Source organism: Lissotriton helveticus, chromosome 8, assembly GCF_964261635.1.
Source record: "Lissotriton helveticus chromosome 8, aLisHel1.1, whole genome shotgun sequence".
NCBI lineage: Eukaryota > Metazoa > Chordata > Amphibia > Caudata > Salamandridae > Lissotriton > Lissotriton helveticus.
In genome coordinates, this window is record NC_136069.1 from 973,935,072 (window position 1) to 973,950,475 (window position 15,404).

Consider the following 15,404-nt stretch of genomic DNA (forward strand, 5'->3'; position numbering starts at 1 on the left):
GAGCCTGCGTGGGACAGATCGTGACCCGCTCCTGGACGTCGTAGATGCCCCAGAGCCCACGTGACAGCGGAGAGAAGCTCCTCGACAACCACCCGATTGCGCCCGACATTGCCTGGTTCCGTCCTGGTTCCACCCTGGTCACTGCTGAGTGACCCAGACTCTGTCCCCTCTGCTTTCAGGTACTTTTCGACTTGAGTCCACCCTTGGACTCCACCGGACACTTCTCCTTCACCTCGCCTGCAGCCCTTTCAGCTCCAAGCACCAAGAACCTGCGTGACGAAACCCGACTCAACTTCGACCCTGTGCACCCACTTCCTGTGGGTGAGGTAACATTGCAACGCCGGTGTTCCCACACTGGTACACACCTCTAGGGTCTGTGTCTTAAGTTTTGTTCCTCTAGGTTCAGCGGAAGTGTCCTTAAACTCTAACTTTGTAACTTTTACGCACCATTGGTTAACATTGATGCATGCGTGCACTTTCTGCACTGCACCCGAATCCCACGGGCTTTTCCCGACTTCAGCATTGCTTGTCCCGACTGCTCCCAGCGATTCCCTAGGCCCTAGGCCTAACCACTGATCGAATGGTCCCTCTTATACCATTTTTTTTGGATATGGTTTGAGTGGCCCCTTGGCCTCATCCAAAATTGTGCAACTTTGTATGTTATACTGTGCTTTTGATTTAACGCTTGTGCCCCTTTATTCATAAAGAATACTGGGGATTGTTTTAGTAATAAATACATATATTTTTATAATATATACTTGTGTGGTGTCCTTTCATTTGATATTACAGGATTGTATGTGGTAAAACAGCTCGCTTAACACGACCTCTTAAGTTAAGCCTTTAGGCTGCTTAGTCCATGCTACCCCTAGGATAGCTTGTATAATAAGGTTGACTTACAACCAGACACCATAAGGGATTGTTTGGACTGATACAGGGTGGTTCCAGAATTGGAAACATCATATATCAGGCCAACTTCTCACACTGCCTCAAGGCAGAATGCCCTTGTCCTACCCTACACGGAAAGGTGGCCATGACGCCCCAGATAGACCCCAAAATGGCCACCTTTCTTGCGAGGTTTGTACGCAACCCTAAGAAAGGGATCGATCGCTCTTGGGCTCATGCCAAGATAAACTCCTGGATATTACTAGTCCATTAGCCAAAATAATGGATATGGTGGAATACGCCAAAGCCTCGTTCTCCCTCATACCCCGGAGGTTCTTTCCAACTGGGCCCAATGGGCAATAATTTTTCTGGGAAATGCAAATTGTGCAATGTCCACTAAGGGACGCAGGTCACTCCTTATTAAAATCGATCCCAAACTGGGGGAGCTCTCCACATCGGAGGCGGGGACCGTAGCCAAGGGAATTTATTCGGGGACCCCTTCGTGAAGGAATTAGGCAAATTTGTTAACACATTTAATTCCTTGGATAAGGCGCAGTCCTCAATTAAGAGGATCTTCACCCCCTGTGTATTTGCGTCAGAAGACGAGGTGGGGGCACTCCTAACAGATACCCCATGCAGGATACAAATTCTCCACTCTAGCACTACCCAGCTAAGTGTGGGGTCTTGCTTGAACGGAGCCCCGCAAGAATGCAGAACAAATCAAAACATTCACCCTTAGTCAAGAGATCTGGGTTAAATCTATAATTCTTTTGCTCACCTTGCCATCCCAGTTTAGACTTGGCCATATGCAAATCAGTCTCTTGACCCTGTGCCATGCCCGAACTCTAAACCTAGGTCCTCCCTGGACCGGAAACAAGCATCCTAGGACTGGTTTCGGGCTTTCACCCATCATCAGCCAGGGATCCTATGGCACAGTGCGCCCGGGACCCACGCCTGCGCATACACGGCGCACTGAAGAACGGAGCCATGAGCACTGTTGCTTCCCCATTGCAAAACACTTTAAAAAGTTATGTTATAGTCTTTTTTGTACAAACTATGTGAAGCAATCACAGTACTAGCTAGATTTACAGGAAGTTCACCATAGTCAAACCTCGTAGCTTCGCACACCCTTAAAACCTGAAAAACATCTCCTTATTTACTTATTCCATGAAGAAAACATATAAATGTTGAAAACAAGTCTTATTGTTTTTACATTCGTGATCGTGCATCTATTTGTATCAAATTCTTACTCGAATTAAAGAAAACAGAACGAAAGAATTGTTTTGCACAGTGAAGCATGATCCAGCTCCCGCGCATATTTACATACATACACCCTGTCCTTACTTCTTGCCACTGCCCCTCCCATTTGAGCTCCGGGGGATGGGCCAAAGAAGTAAAGCTTAGCAGAAACAGCAGCAGTCGTCTCTGCTGCGATACGAGGGAAGGCGTGTTTGTTCTTTTACAGAGTTGTGTGGCATGTTTCAGTATAGGCTGGATCGCTAGTTTCCATCCCTTTCTTGGAGTTAAGGGTTGCGTGTTAACTTAAGGTGGTTTCTCTGAAGTCTCGGCTATCATTTTCTTTTCATTTTGCGTGGTCTCAGCTGCCCGGAGTTCTCAGCGGCAGATCGCTTGATACTTTTCCTGCCAGGCGTTTGCTGTCCCGGGGACTCCTCACCATTTCCGACCTCACTGGATATGTCTGGCCGGAAGAAAGCGGGCTCTTGGCAGGAGGGGGTTGCCAGGACTTTCTCAAGGCTGTTTTCTAAAAACCATTCACAGGATAAGGAAGAGAGCGACAAGGAAGAGAGCGACAGCACTGCGAAATCGGCTTCAAGCAAAGAAACTAACCAGGAAATCAAACAAGAAGCAGAGACAGAGCCAGCCGGCGAGGCCACTGACAGGTAAGGCTGACTTGCATGGCAGGGGGATGGGTCTGCTTATCATTAGCTGTTATTTAATTTCGAAGGAGACTGCTGTCGGCCAATTTAACTTGATAGCGTTTCTGGTGCAGCTGAAAAACATTTTTCCCCTATTTAAAAAAAAAAAAATGTTATGGGAAACAGTTGTTAATGGGAAATATTTGAAACGTGCAGTCGCCCCAGTCAGAACGAAAGGGCAGCTTCCTGCCAAGGTTGGCTAGAAGGGTCTAATACAACATTACCAGTAATTGCAGCCAATCGACCTGCGTCTAAACTAGAATGTATAAACGTCGAGATTTATGTGCCGGACCCAACCTCTGCACGCAGATGGACCCAGCTGATGCTCAGCTGATTCTTCTGTTTTTTTTGTTGTTGTTTTTTTTTTTTAGCCAGTCCGCTTCGAGTTAGTGCATTGTCATGCACCGAACAGTGTTCCAATTCGACTTGCTTTCCAAAGGTGGAACAACCTTGACCTTTAGCAGTAACCCTTTAAATATGCTTCTGACATCCTTATTTCCCCTGGCGTAACTTTCTGTTAAGGTTACCAGATGAATACATGTGAATAAATGTCACTGGGTGAAACGTTTTGAGGCCTGTGCTTTTCCTCTTAAATACACGTTTTCTAGTGTTTATTTTTAATTGGTTTAAATAAAAATTTCAGCTTCCTAAATTCACTTGTTATATCATTGTACAGGCCTTCACCCATGTTCTATGCCCCCGCCTCCATTTCCAAATCTAAATACTTTACTGTCACTTGTTTTTACTTTAAGCATGTTACTGTAGAGCGCTGTAAGCTTATAAAATGTCCTCGTCTTAATTGCTGATATTAATGTATTTTAGTGCTGAGTTGTGTGTGTGTGTGTGTGTGTGTGTGTGTGTATTTATGTGTATATGTGTCAAGTCAAGTCAAAATAACTTTATTTCGGCTATACAGCCATAAAAGCACAATAAAAATACATCATCGCATAAATGCAATTAATTCTTGAAACAACAAAAAGGTACAAGAAATAATTGTGCAAAAGGACAATAAGTGTTAATATCACAAGCTTTCACCCCATAGCCTGACCCCCTAAAACTAGGAACCTCATGCATCAATAAATACCCGCAATTATACAATTAAGATTAGAACAATACAGATATATTTAAAAAATAATTTAAGGATGAAAGATTAAAATTTGGCAACTATAAACATATTTCGAGGCATATCTCTAGATGTAAATAAGTTCAGATGTAATACCATGACCTTTCTAATTGGAAAACACAGTCATGTTACTGCCCATCTCTTTGTCCTTTAAAATACCCCTGCGTGTACACCACATCGCAAATAAGAATTTCGAGGTAGCGATCGTGGATAAGTCTCGTATTTTAGTAGCCTGAAAACCTCGCTAAATTTCCTGAGGCCCAGATTTCTACAAAGTTGGAGTACCCACTTGGATCTAGACCCTTTATAAGCAGGACAGAATAACATGACATGGAGTTCTGTTTCTTCAGAAGAAGAGCACCCAGGGCAATCTAAAGGAGTTGCTCCCTTCCATTTATTTGTCAAGGCGCGGAGCGGGAGTGTCCCGTGCGTAAATTGTAAAAACAACTGCTTTGCCATGAATGGTTGAATACTGTCCAGGGCCAATTCCAATTTCTAGTGTTGCTTGCCATCCAGAAACCTGGATGTCTAGCTACATGAATTCATACTCCGGGACAATAGGGCGAATTTGTGTTCTTTAAAAGCTAGCAATAGGGACTTTTTGGGGATAGAGGGGCAGGTCTCTTCTGGCGTGAACCACATGTTTTTCCTCCCCAGTGAAAGACGTGCGTCTAATGTATGACAACCAGGGTAGATTTCCTGCTACTAATAAGGACATAATATCCCTCAATTCCCCCCTAAAAATAGCTAGCTCAGGTGTGCTCCAGAGTCGACGCCAGAATAAAAGAGGACGATAGGCGGTCCAATACCCAAATCCATCCTAAGTCGAATTAGAGGAGTGCTTTTTGGGAGACCCAACAGCTGCCTAATAAAAAGTATTCTCTGTAAGAGATAAAATGTTGGATGGGCAGTGTTCCCACAGTTCAGCTCCATATAACGAAGCCCCTCTTGCTTGTGTTTTATACATTTTTGCTGGGGGCCGACCACTTTTTGGGTACAACTTTTGTGGACTTTCAAGATGCCTCCTATTGACTGCATTAATTTTAGGTTGGCTTTCTTTATTTGTGTCCCCCAGTCCATCTTGTCATTAAGTGTAATACCCAAGTAATCAAATGTGGACACTCTCTCTAGGGGCCTTCCGTCCATTTGTGGGTGCGGGCAGTTAGTAGTGTTGGCATGAAAAACCATATATTTGGTTTTCTGGATTTTGATCTCCGAATTCCTCTTCTTGCAGAAAGCACTGAACTCTTCCAGGAGCCGCTGCTTACCCATTGGTGTTTTAGATAGGAGCAGCGTATCATCTGCGAATATTAATGCTGGTATTCTGCGGTTCGCTGACCTGGGAGAATCTATGTCCTTTACTGACCGGAGCGTTTCGATTAAACCATTTAGGAAAAGGGAAAAGAGGGTTGGTGCTAAAACACATCCCTGCCTCACACCCTTCTCCACAGGGAAGGGAGCTGTCAGTTTTACCCTTCTTACCAAATCTTACCCTCGCATAGGTGACTTCATGTAGGCGCTTCAGCAACTGGCATAGATGAACAGGGGCTCCCATATTGTAGAGTAAACCCCAGAGCTGATCGCGCTGCAACTTGTCAAAAGCGGACTTTAGATTCACGAAGGTTAGGTATAGGCTTCCACCCTCCAGATTTTCAGTTTTCCAGTGGATCAGTTGCAATCTAAAAATCTGATCAATTGTCCAAATTTTGGACCTAAATCCTGCTTGTAGGGGAGTTAAGACATTCATTTAGTCCATCCATGATTGCAATCGACCTAGGAGAACACTGGCAAATATCTTCTGAGTGACATTGATAAGGCTTATTGGCCGATAATTTGCTGGATTATGGATTGACCCCTTTTTAAAAATAGGAATTATTTCCGCACCAGCCCAAGTCGGAGGAAGGGACTGCTTCCATACACATAGATTTTAATACAAAGTCTTTAGTGATCATAGAATAAAATTTCCTTTTGATACACTACAGACAATTTTAAATACCGTCACCATTCACTAGTTTAGTTTGTACCAACACGTCCTAAATCTCACTAACCTGCTCCGCAGTAGATCTGGCGTTGTAGCACACCAAGGAGACACTCTGTCCCCTTGGTGGAGCCCGATGATGAAGCATGTCATCACCAGGTGGTGAGTGAGGGCTTTCCTTAAACGTCCTAAGTGAGGCCGTTTTTCTTCCTTCTTTTTGCTCCCTAATGTGGTGAAAGTACAACCATAAGACACTCTTTGTTTGTTTATTGACTATAACCGGGGAATAAGAGTGTCAGTCCACTCTCCCTATCTCTCTTCTTGTTTATTGGTACTAATAGAGACACCAGAACTACCAGGTGCCATTATAGCCTCGCATATTTTCCTAGAATGGTGACTCACAGGCTCCAATCTTCCACAGTTTTGGTGCTCTAATGGCTGAATGGGTATGCCTTCTGTTTGTTTGACTGTGGGATCCAGTCAATCGACTAGGTCTAGGGAGCTGTATCTATTACTCATTGGAATGTTAAGACTAGAGACATTCCAACCCCGACCCATGTTTGGCATATTTCCAGTCTGTCCTCTCGACTCCCACTTTTTGTATACACTTCCCATCTTTTCTAGTAGGGAATTGGGTGGTTAGAAATAACCTAAGGGGAGTGTCTGGATTCCACTATTCTCCCTGTTTGGTCCCCATTTAAGAATGTGCTGGACCGTCCTGGTGTCCCTAAAGTTGATCAAAACACAATCCCCCAGAATGTCTTTTTGCCTCTGTCCCAGCCAACTAACCCTCCGTGCAAATAGTATTTCACCCTGGATTAAGGGGGGAAAGGGTCTATGTTTATTTAGCCAAAAAATGATTTTGTTTTTCAACTCAGGATAAAGCGCCCCTCTACCTGATTCCAACTCTGGTATTCCAGCTAAAATAACAACATGGGGCGTGGAAGCTGGAGTTAGGTCAATGCAGGGTTAGCGAAGGGTTTATTACCCTTGGGTTAGATTGGTGAGTGCTCCCGTTATCTCCTTTTCGGTTCCTAAGTGTATTTTGATCCACTAAAGGGCCTGTAGTTATTAGCGTGTTCCTCAAGCCGTGGTTGATATCCCCTGCTTGTGTTGACCCCTGCTGAGAGACTACTAGGTCTACAACATGATGAATAGTCGAAATAGGCCCAGTTGGCGGGTTTAGTACAGATGGTACGGTAGTAGCAGGTAGGGCCACTTGTATGCGTTGGTGATCAGGGGCTTGGTCCAACGATTTGTTTGTTTCGAAGTTAGTCAGGACAGTGTCTAATTTGTTCCCCAATGTATCCACCAATGAAGTCAACTTCTCTAGGTGGATGGTTACGGCTCTTGCTCAGTTTTATAAGCCTTTCAAAGTGGGTTTTGAGCGCCTTATCCAGAATAGTGGCCCATAGGGGAGCCTCCATTGGCTCTATACTATTAATAACAGATGCATGACCCTCTGGCTGTTGTTTTGGAGCTGCCCTCAGTGTGCGGTTTACTTGCTCCCCCCCTTGTGCGCTTTTTGTTTCCGTTGGCCACCTTTCCTCTATTTGCCCCCCGTATCATTCTTACATAAGATTTCCTGGATTGCATTATCTAGTGCAGGCATTAGGACAGGGTTTATTGAAAGATTAACTGTTTGAGAAGAATCAGTGACCCCTTTTTCCAGGGTTGGGGTAATTCTTGGGATCGTTGGTGTTAGTGAAAGGCACCTCTCAGTGCGTTCGATCTCACCAGAAACAGCCCCAATTACCTGGCGTAACATTTTATCAATGGCTGTAGGTTTTGCAATTGGGGTACGCACAGAGGCCTTCTGTCTAGTATTTGACCTTGTAAATGGATGTATACTTTTCCCCCACGGTAAATAAAGTGACTACTTCAATTAGGTGGAGGTGACAGTCTCACAGAAATACTACAAAGAGTATAAGTCCTAGATTTTTGCTGATTTCACCCCACAAATGCACTCCCTCATTCAACAAATGTTGCCAAGTAACCAAACATTCAACGTAATAATTCACGTAGCACAAGTCTTTAGGGGTGTGGCCCAGCCTCCGACAATCTCGGACGGGCCCGCCCTTGGCCAGGGCTTTGCAAGGGCGCGCCCATGCGCGTCCCGCGCTGCGGGAGCCCTTCTCCGCTTATCAAGCGCCTCCTGGCGCTTCCTGGTGACATGGTTGGTGGGCGCCACAGGAGGGATGCAGGGACTTGTAGTCCTTAGACCCGCGCCGGTGTCCGTAGTGCAGTGGGAGCAGCAGGGAAGCAAAGGTGAACGTTGCGGTCCCCTCTGACAGTTAGTGTGGAGGATATGGCAGTGACCAAGAGTCAGGGGGACCCGAAGAGCGGGAACCCTTCTCCACTTATCAAGCGCCTCCTGGCGCTTCCTGGTGAGGTGGTTGGTGGGCGCTACAGGAGGGATGCCGGGACTTGTAGTCCTTAGACCCGCGCCAGTGTCAGCAGTGCAGCGGGGAAGCAAAGGTGAGCATTGCGGTCCCCTCGGACCGTTAGTGTGGAGGAGATGTCAAGTGACCAAGAGTCAGTGGGACCCGAAGAGCAGAAGCCCTTCTCCGCTTATCAAGCGCCTCCTGGCGCTTCCTGCTGACGTGGTTGGTGGGCGCCACAGGAGGGATGCCGGGACTTGTAGTCCTTAGACCTGCGCCGGTGTCAGTAGTGCAGTAGTGCAGCGGGGCAGCAAAAGTGAGCGTTGCGGTCCCCTCGTACCGTTAGTGTGGAAGAGATGGCAGGGACCAAGAGTCAGTGGGACCCGAAGAGCGGGAGCCCTTCCCCCGCTTATCAGGCACCTCCTGGTGACGTGGTTGGTGGGCGCCACAGGAGGGATGCGGGACTTGTAGTCCTTTGACCCGCGCCGGTGTCAGTAGTGCAGCAGGGAAGCAAAGGCGAGCGTTGCGGTCCCCTCGGACCGTTCGTGTGGAGGAGATGACAGTGACCAAGAGTCAGCGGGTATATGTATGTGTATATGTATGTATGTATGTGTATGTATATGTATATGTATGCATGTGTGTATGTATGTGTATATGTATGCGTGTGTGTGTGTGTGTGTGTGTGTAATTTATTCCTCTCTATGGAAATGTTTGCTTAAATACCTCTCCAGTGTGTCTCATGCATCATGTTACCGTAGAGGGAGCTGTCTGTTACGCTTTTCCCAATCTCCCCCTCTCTACTGGGGATGCAGATAATACAAATTCATGCACTCTTCTTGTTCCACTGTAATTTGTTTATTTGTTTACCCATTCCACGAGATATATATTATTTGATGTTTATATTAAGAGCAAAACGGATAGTCTTATTTGTACAGTTTACTTAACAGTGACATACTTCATACCCTTTAATTCTGCTTCACTGGCAGTGTTCTCTGACGCACCTCAAAAACATTTCCACAACAACACATCGAAAATCTCTGTGCGATGCTAGAGGCAAAAGTACATACAAAAAAATTAATGGCACACAGTAAATTAGCACAATATATGTTGAGCCCTAGGGGCGTACTAAACCATATATTAAGAAAGTGGTATAAGAACCACGACTTGACTAGACACAAGGCCTAGAGCTTGTACAATCGCTGGGACCACAAGGAACCACCCAAGGTAGTGACACAGGGGACCCACGGAGGACGCGTGCAGTGTGTGAACACAGCAGCGGGACGCTGTGAGCTTTTATGGGGAAAGTCACGGAAATTTAAAGATAAAGACACTTAGGAGAGGACTTTGAGGAAACCCCTTTAGACTTAGGGGGTTCTAGGGCCAACACCCACGGGAGCACCTGAGTACATTTGTTTTTTTTTTTTTTTTTTTTTTTTTGGCAGAGTTTTATATAGCGCGAACTAGACCCGAACTGAATCAGGTATCAGAGCGCTTTACATAGCACCAGTTACGTTACATGAGGACACACATTCATTTTTTTTTTAGGCACGGGGAGATTAAGTGATTTGCCCAGAATCACAGGAGGTTTTTGGCATCGTTACCGAGACTCGAACCCAGATCCCCAGGTCCGAGGTCGAGCGCCCTAGCCGTTAGGCCAACCCCTCTCCCCTTGTTATTACTTTCTGCTCTGTGTGAGTTTCCAGAAACTGACTTTCAGTTTTTCTCTCCAGGTAATTGTACGTGCGCCAGGCGCACATAACGGTCAACGACTCATCGTCTATTGTTGAGGGCAGTGGCCCCCCTTGCAGTTTCCTATTGCACTGCAGCAGGAACCATTGCTGTCAAATTTAACCCCCCCTCGGGCGCAGGACACTGCAGCCCGGGATTGAAATAGGAGGCAGGTGCAGGTTCCCTTTTCTCCTCAGTAGACACACCCTTTACTCTCACGTCACAGGATGGGGTTGGGTTTTTGACAGCTGTAACGCTAACTTAAAATGAAGGATGGCACTTTCTAAACAGCCTCCTCTCCTGCACGTGCATTTCAACTCAAACCTACCAAATACATCCTAACATTTTAACCGGCGGCGCAAGGCAAAAGTTAGCAACTGCAAGGTGAGTTCACTTCCACGTTGAGATATCTGGTAAAGTGTCATTGTTAATTATATGAAACTATTTGCTGCCAAGACGCACAAAGGCTGAAATCTAGTTTTGAGTTTTATTTATCATTGCAATTGTGTCTTAACCCTTTCCGTGCGTCGGACGGCCGGGAGCCATCCGACGTCACGGTGGGTGTGTGTGTGTCGGTCAGCTCCCGGCCGTCCTAGCACCCACCTGCAGGGGAAGCGCTGGCGCTCTCCCTGTGGGCCGCCCTTCAAGGTGCCCTTCTAGGAGAAGGCCCTTCCCTTGCCCCTGTACCTCCTACACATCATCTAATGAAGTCAGCGTGCAAGGCGCACTCTCGTCATTAGAGGATACCGGATGCACTGGAAGCCATTTGCTACCCGTGCGTCCGGAGGAGAGGAGGTTAGTTTCTCCTCGGTTTCCCTAGATGGCGGCGAGCCCAGGGCCAGAAACCCAGGTGCCCTCCCCCCCCTCCCCGCAAACCAGGTAGTTTCGTTATAGGTAATTTTGAAGTTTCCACAGCACGATTTGAGCCATTTCCTGTTGCAGCCACTATACCTCCCCACACAAGTGAGGTACCATTTCATTGGGAAACCTGGGGAAACGCTGGGTGGTAGGAAATGTGTGTCTGCCCGGTGATCCTAGAACTTTCCCACACAGAAATGTGTGAAAAATTTGATTTTTTCAGCAAAATTTGAGGTTTGCAGGGGATTCTGGGTAGGGAAATGCAAGCCATACCTTCCTGAACTCCCCCTGGTGTCTAGTTTTCAGAAATGTGTGGGTTTGGTAGGTTTCCCTAGATGGCCGCCGAGCCCGGGGCTAAAAATGAATGGGACCCCCCCCTTGCAAAACCAGGTTGTTTTGTGATCAGTAATTTTGATGTCGCCTCAAAGGTTTTGGGCCCTTGTCTGTCGCAGGTACTTGACCCACCCACGCAAGTGTGGTACCATTTTTATCAGGAGACCTGAGGGAACGCTGGGTGGTAGAAAATGTGTGGATCCACGCAGGTTCCAGAACTTTCACACAGAGAAATTTGAGAAAAAGTGTTTTTTTTTCAGTTAAATTTGAGGTTTGCAGGGGATTCTGGGTAGGAAAACGTGGGTGGGGGTTTCACGCAAGCCATACCTCGCTGTACCCCCCCGGGTGTCTAGTTTTCAGAAATGTGTGGGTTTGGTAGGTTTCCCAAGATGCCGCCGGGCTAAAAACCCAGGTGACCCCCTTGCAAAACCAGATTGTTTTGTGATAGGTCATTTTGAGGTCTCCTCAATACATTTTGGGCCTTTGCCTGTCGTGGGTACTTGACCCACCCACGCAAGAGGTAACATTTTTATCGTGAGACCTAGGGGGAACGCTGGGTGGTAGGAAATTTGTGGATCCACGCAGATTCCAGAACTTTACCACAAAGAAATAAAAAAAGTTCTTTTGTTCAGCTAAATTTGAGGTTTGCAGGGGATACTAGGTAGGAAACAGTTGGGGGACCCACGCAAGCCATATCTCGCAAGACTCCCCCGGGTGTCTAGTTTTCAAAAATTCATAGGTTTGCTAGGTTTCCCTAGGTGCCGGCAGAGCTAGGGTTCAAAATCTACAGCTAGGCACTTTGCAAAAAAAGGGTCAGTTTTCCCGATGAAAATGTGGTGTGTCCACGTAGAGTTTTGGGTAGTTTCCTGTCGCGGCCACTAGGCTTACACACACACAAGTGAGGTACCAATTTTCTCTGAAGACTTTGGGGAATGCTGGGCAGCTGGACTTTTGTGGTTCAACACAGATTGCAGAACTTTCCACCACAAAAATGTGAGGAAAATTTTGTTTTTTTTCACCAAGTTTGAGGTTTGCAAGAGGTTTTGGGTAACAGAACCTGGTGAAAGCCAGACAAGTCAACCCATCCTGGATTCCCCTGGGTGTCTAGTTAAAAAAAAATGTAGAGGTTTGCTAGGTTTCCCTAGGTGCCGGCAGAGCTAGGGTTCAAAATCTACAGCTAGGCACTTTGCAAAAAAAGGGTCTGTTTTCACAGTAAAAATGAAGTGTGTCCAAGTTGCGTTTTGGGTCGTTTCCCGTCGCGGACACTAGGCCTACTCACAAAAGTGAGGTACCATTTTTATCGGGAGACTTAGGGTAACAGAATTGTAGAGCAACTGTTATCACCTATTGACTTTCAATGCATTTCTACCTTCCAAATGAAAGACAATGTGTAAAAAAGAGATCACTTTGACAAATGTCCTAGAATTCTCATGCTAGTATGGGTACTCACAAATTCGGAAATGTGCAAATACCTACTGTTTCTAAAGTCTATATTTTGTTCGAATTTCAGAAATACATAGGTATTTTTCACTGTATATATTTTCCCAAATGAATTGCAATATACCCGGTACACATTAAAAAACCATTGCAAGATGCTGCTCAGGAATTGGCTCTGGGTTCGTCGAGTTCTTGGTGAACCTACAAGTCCTATATATCCCCATAACCAGAAAGGTCCAGCGGATATAACAGTGTATTGCTTTCAAACATCTGTCATAATTAGATAAAACGTTGGCATTGTGATGTTTTTTCAATGCATTTTCAATTTTTTCCTATTTTCACCCATTAATTACTATAAAGAAACCTTGAAGGATCTACACAAATGACCCCTTGCTAAATTCAGAATGTTGTCTACTTTTCTAAAATGTATAGCTTTCCAGGATCCATTATTGCTTTCATACCCATTTCTACCATTAAGAAGGTTGATAGCACAAAAAATTGCAAAAATAGGCTATGTCCCAGAAAAATGCCAAAACTGTGTAAAAAATGTTGGTTTCCTGACAAAAGCCCTGAAAGCTCGGAAAATTGTGATTTTAGCCCCACAACCCCTTTGTTGATACCATTCGCAGGGAAAAGACAGATGCTTTCATTTGCAGCACTTTTTTCACATTTCCCCCCAAAATTTAGCTGCATTTTGGCTAATTTCTGGGTCCTCTCCAGGGTATTCCACAAACCCTGGGTACCTTTAGAAGCCCCATGATGTTGGAAGAAAAGGACGCAAATTTGGCGTGGATACCCAATGTGGTCAAAAAGTTACAGGGGGCTAAGCTCGATTACCCCAAATAGCCCAAAAAAGGTTTAGCACGGGGGAGGCCTAGCAGCGAAGGGTTTAAGAAGAAGGAAAGTGCCATGTTAAGGGACAAAATGAGCCCTGCATGCTAAACAGTGCTGTTTTTACTAGGCGACCACTGTTTAATAAGCGAGACTTTGCTAAAAGAAAGTAGCATGGCTCTTGTATGCAAGCATTCCTTGTACCTTGAACGAAACCCGAACCTACTGTGCTTTCGGAGTACTTAATTCCATTTTGTTATAATGAGATGCATATCTGTTACATTTTGTGTGATATTGCCGTGCCAAGTTGTGTATGTTTGAGGGACGATGTTCTGTGTAATTAAAACTCATGCAACCTGCACTGCTTCTGTGTCTCATGTAAAATTTCACTGTTGCTACATGTGCATCACTGAGGCGTGCACTTCTGCTGCCTCTGGCGATCTCATTCTATGTGTGAGGAAAGCATTTTTAGTTGCTGCCCTATGCAATACCGGTTTGTGTTTAGGAAAGCATGCACTGCTTCTCTCAGAAAAAAACAGCTGATGTTTGGAAGAATAATACTTTATTTACAAAATATTTCACACTGATATTTGAATGATCAACATTGCTAATTTTGAGACTATTTCTAGTGATATGTGATATGAAAAGCCAGTATTTATATATATAATTTTGAGACTATTTCTAGTGATATGTGATATGAAAAGCCAGTATTTATATATATATATATATATATATATATATATATATATATATATATATATATATATATATATATATATATATATATATATTACCTACTGGCGGTCGCCAGTAGGTATATATAGTTAGGATTTTTTCTCTATGGGTTTTTTGAAAATTCTATGTCTAATAACTTTGGCGTTTGTGGACGGAATTGGCTGAAATTTTCAGGAAAATGGCACATTTTGTTTCTGAGCAGCCCTTGAAAATTTGGGGGGGGTTCGTCCAGTGGGGGCCGAGAAAAAAGGGGGGTCCCAAAACGTGTTTTTAACATTGAGTTTTCCATAGGGCGGTTGGCCTCACTTTTAGCCCGAACGGCTGAATGGATTTGCACGAAACTTGGCAAAATTGTAGGGACTGGTAGCCCGATGTGCCTTTTGTAGGTCTCAATATATGTGCTCCAGTGGATTTTGAGAAATTAACGTTTAAAAAAAGATATATATCTGTAACAGCGGACCGGGCAGCGCACTGGTTCGCGGACTTTTCGCGCAACGGAGCTTTGTGAAGCGAAGCTGATTGGTTCTCCGGCGTCTGTCAACATTCCAAACAGTCCGTAGCGGCCGCCATCTTGTCTCTCGGTAGGATCGAGAGACAAGAGGAGGTCAAAACAAAGGGGGAAATAACTATAAGGGGGCATAGTAGATCCTCGCTGACCCCCTAGGTTTGATGTGGAGGTTTTAAAAGGGCCCCGCGGGGCAAAAAAAAAAAATAATAATAATAATTGAACGGCTGAATGGATTTGCACGAAACTTGGCAAAATATTAGGGACTGGTAGCCCGATGTGCCTTTGCTAGGTCTCAATATATGTGCTCCAGTGGATTTTGAGAAATTAACGTTCAAAAAAAGATATATATCTGTAACAGCGCTCCGCTTCGCGTAACGGAGGTTTGCGAAGCTGATTGGTCATTCTGTCACTGGGCTATAGTTGGGCTACATCTGGCTGATATTTGGGCTACATTTGTTTTTTTGTGTGTCTGGCGGCCATCTTTGGGCTACATTGGGCTACATTGGGCTTCATTGGGCTACATTCGGCTAATTAGCAAATAGCTCATCGCAAACTAGGAATGGTAAAGAATCGCTATTTATTCCTTAAAGTTCGCTATTTAGGAAATGCAAATAACTTTGATGATACATATGGCGGTTCATCTCTAACAAGATAAGAAGCATAGGGATACATT

At 45.1% G+C, this 15,404-nt stretch overlaps 1 protein-coding gene across 1 annotated transcript in view; it reads left to right on the forward strand.

The window, feature by feature from the left end:
• The first annotated feature begins 2,264 nt into the window (after positions 1-2,264).
• CRYBG3 (crystallin beta-gamma domain containing 3) overlaps positions 2,265-15,404 on the forward strand; it is a 1,541,789-nt gene continuing 1,528,649 nt past the window's right edge. Inside the window, exon 1 of the mRNA XM_078657810.1 lies at positions 2,265-2,783. Within this exon, the coding sequence (XP_078513936.1) occupies positions 2,578-2,783 (206 nt within the window). The 5' untranslated portion in view covers positions 2,265-2,577. The remainder of the gene's footprint in view (positions 2,784-15,404) is intronic.